Here is a 912-nt window from a genome sequence, read left to right on the forward strand (position 1 = left end):
CTTTTTGTCAAGGGAACCAGGATGATGAAGCTGTAAGCCAACAAAAACATGTGATTCCTGCAGCACTCTATATTTAGCCTTGGTGTTCACCTGATATGCAAAGGCCTGTGGTGAATTGTCGATGATAATCGTCTTTGACAGATCTCTGCCTAAGATGTTGAGGTCCTTGATGTAGTTTCCCTGGACACAGACACAATGCTCACGGAACAACCTGTGTCTATGGTTTCAAAAGGGAATGATAGGACAGAAGGAAGAGGACAAAGTCAATCAATCAGGGACAAGGTCTGAGCAATGAATAATTCAGAACAACCACAACATTGACACCTCAACTGCAGCGTGTGCCAATGCTGGAGCTTTACATGATGTTTTTTTTTAGCTCCACCTCTTTTCATTCAGGCTTACATTTGAATTAGTTGTGCAATTATAAACAGCCACCATAAAACATGCCATACCTCACTAGCTGCTTTTTAGGGTCCAAGATGTTGAGCAGTTTGTCTGCATACAACTTTTTAGAAGCTGTAAAAAGGATGATCTAGAAAAGGGAGAAAACCTTGTCAATTTTGTTTTCAGATTTGATGATATTAGCAATACTTAGAGGAGCAGTCAGGTTATAGTTACCTCATAGATTTGAGACATGCGTTCTAGAAACTCTCTAAAGAACGGCCTCAGACGCACATACACCTGCACAACAAACCACCGGTAAGTGAACATTCATGATTAACAAGACATTATTATGTGCAGATCATTACTGTGACAGACTAGAAATAAATCAAGAGCTATAACATACATCTTATGAAAATTGCATTTGTTTCAGTGTGTCTGTTAAATCGGACAGCTTTAACTGTATGTCAAGTTTAGCCGTTCATGAAAGTGCACGTTCTTCAGTGGGGGGTTTATGCAAGGGAGAGCAGA

At 40.0% G+C, this 912-nt stretch overlaps 1 protein-coding gene across 1 annotated transcript; it reads right to left on the bottom strand.

The window, feature by feature from the left end:
• Positions 1 to 17: 17 nt before the first annotated feature.
• On the bottom strand, positions 18 to 843 carry LOC109954194 (CTD small phosphatase-like protein 2; the record flags this gene model as incomplete). The annotated part of the gene is made up of 3 exons (XM_020589592.1): positions 619 to 843; positions 453 to 532; positions 18 to 217 (listed from the first exon to the last, which is right to left on the bottom strand). Coding segments are annotated over exons 1-3 (373 nt in total), but the record flags the coding sequence as incomplete, so codon positions are not given.
• Between the last annotated feature and the right edge of the window lie 69 nt (positions 844 to 912).

This window comes from Monopterus albus, unplaced genomic scaffold (genome assembly GCF_001952655.1).
Source record: "Monopterus albus unplaced genomic scaffold, M_albus_1.0 scaffold4318.1, whole genome shotgun sequence".
NCBI lineage: Eukaryota > Metazoa > Chordata > Actinopteri > Synbranchiformes > Synbranchidae > Monopterus > Monopterus albus.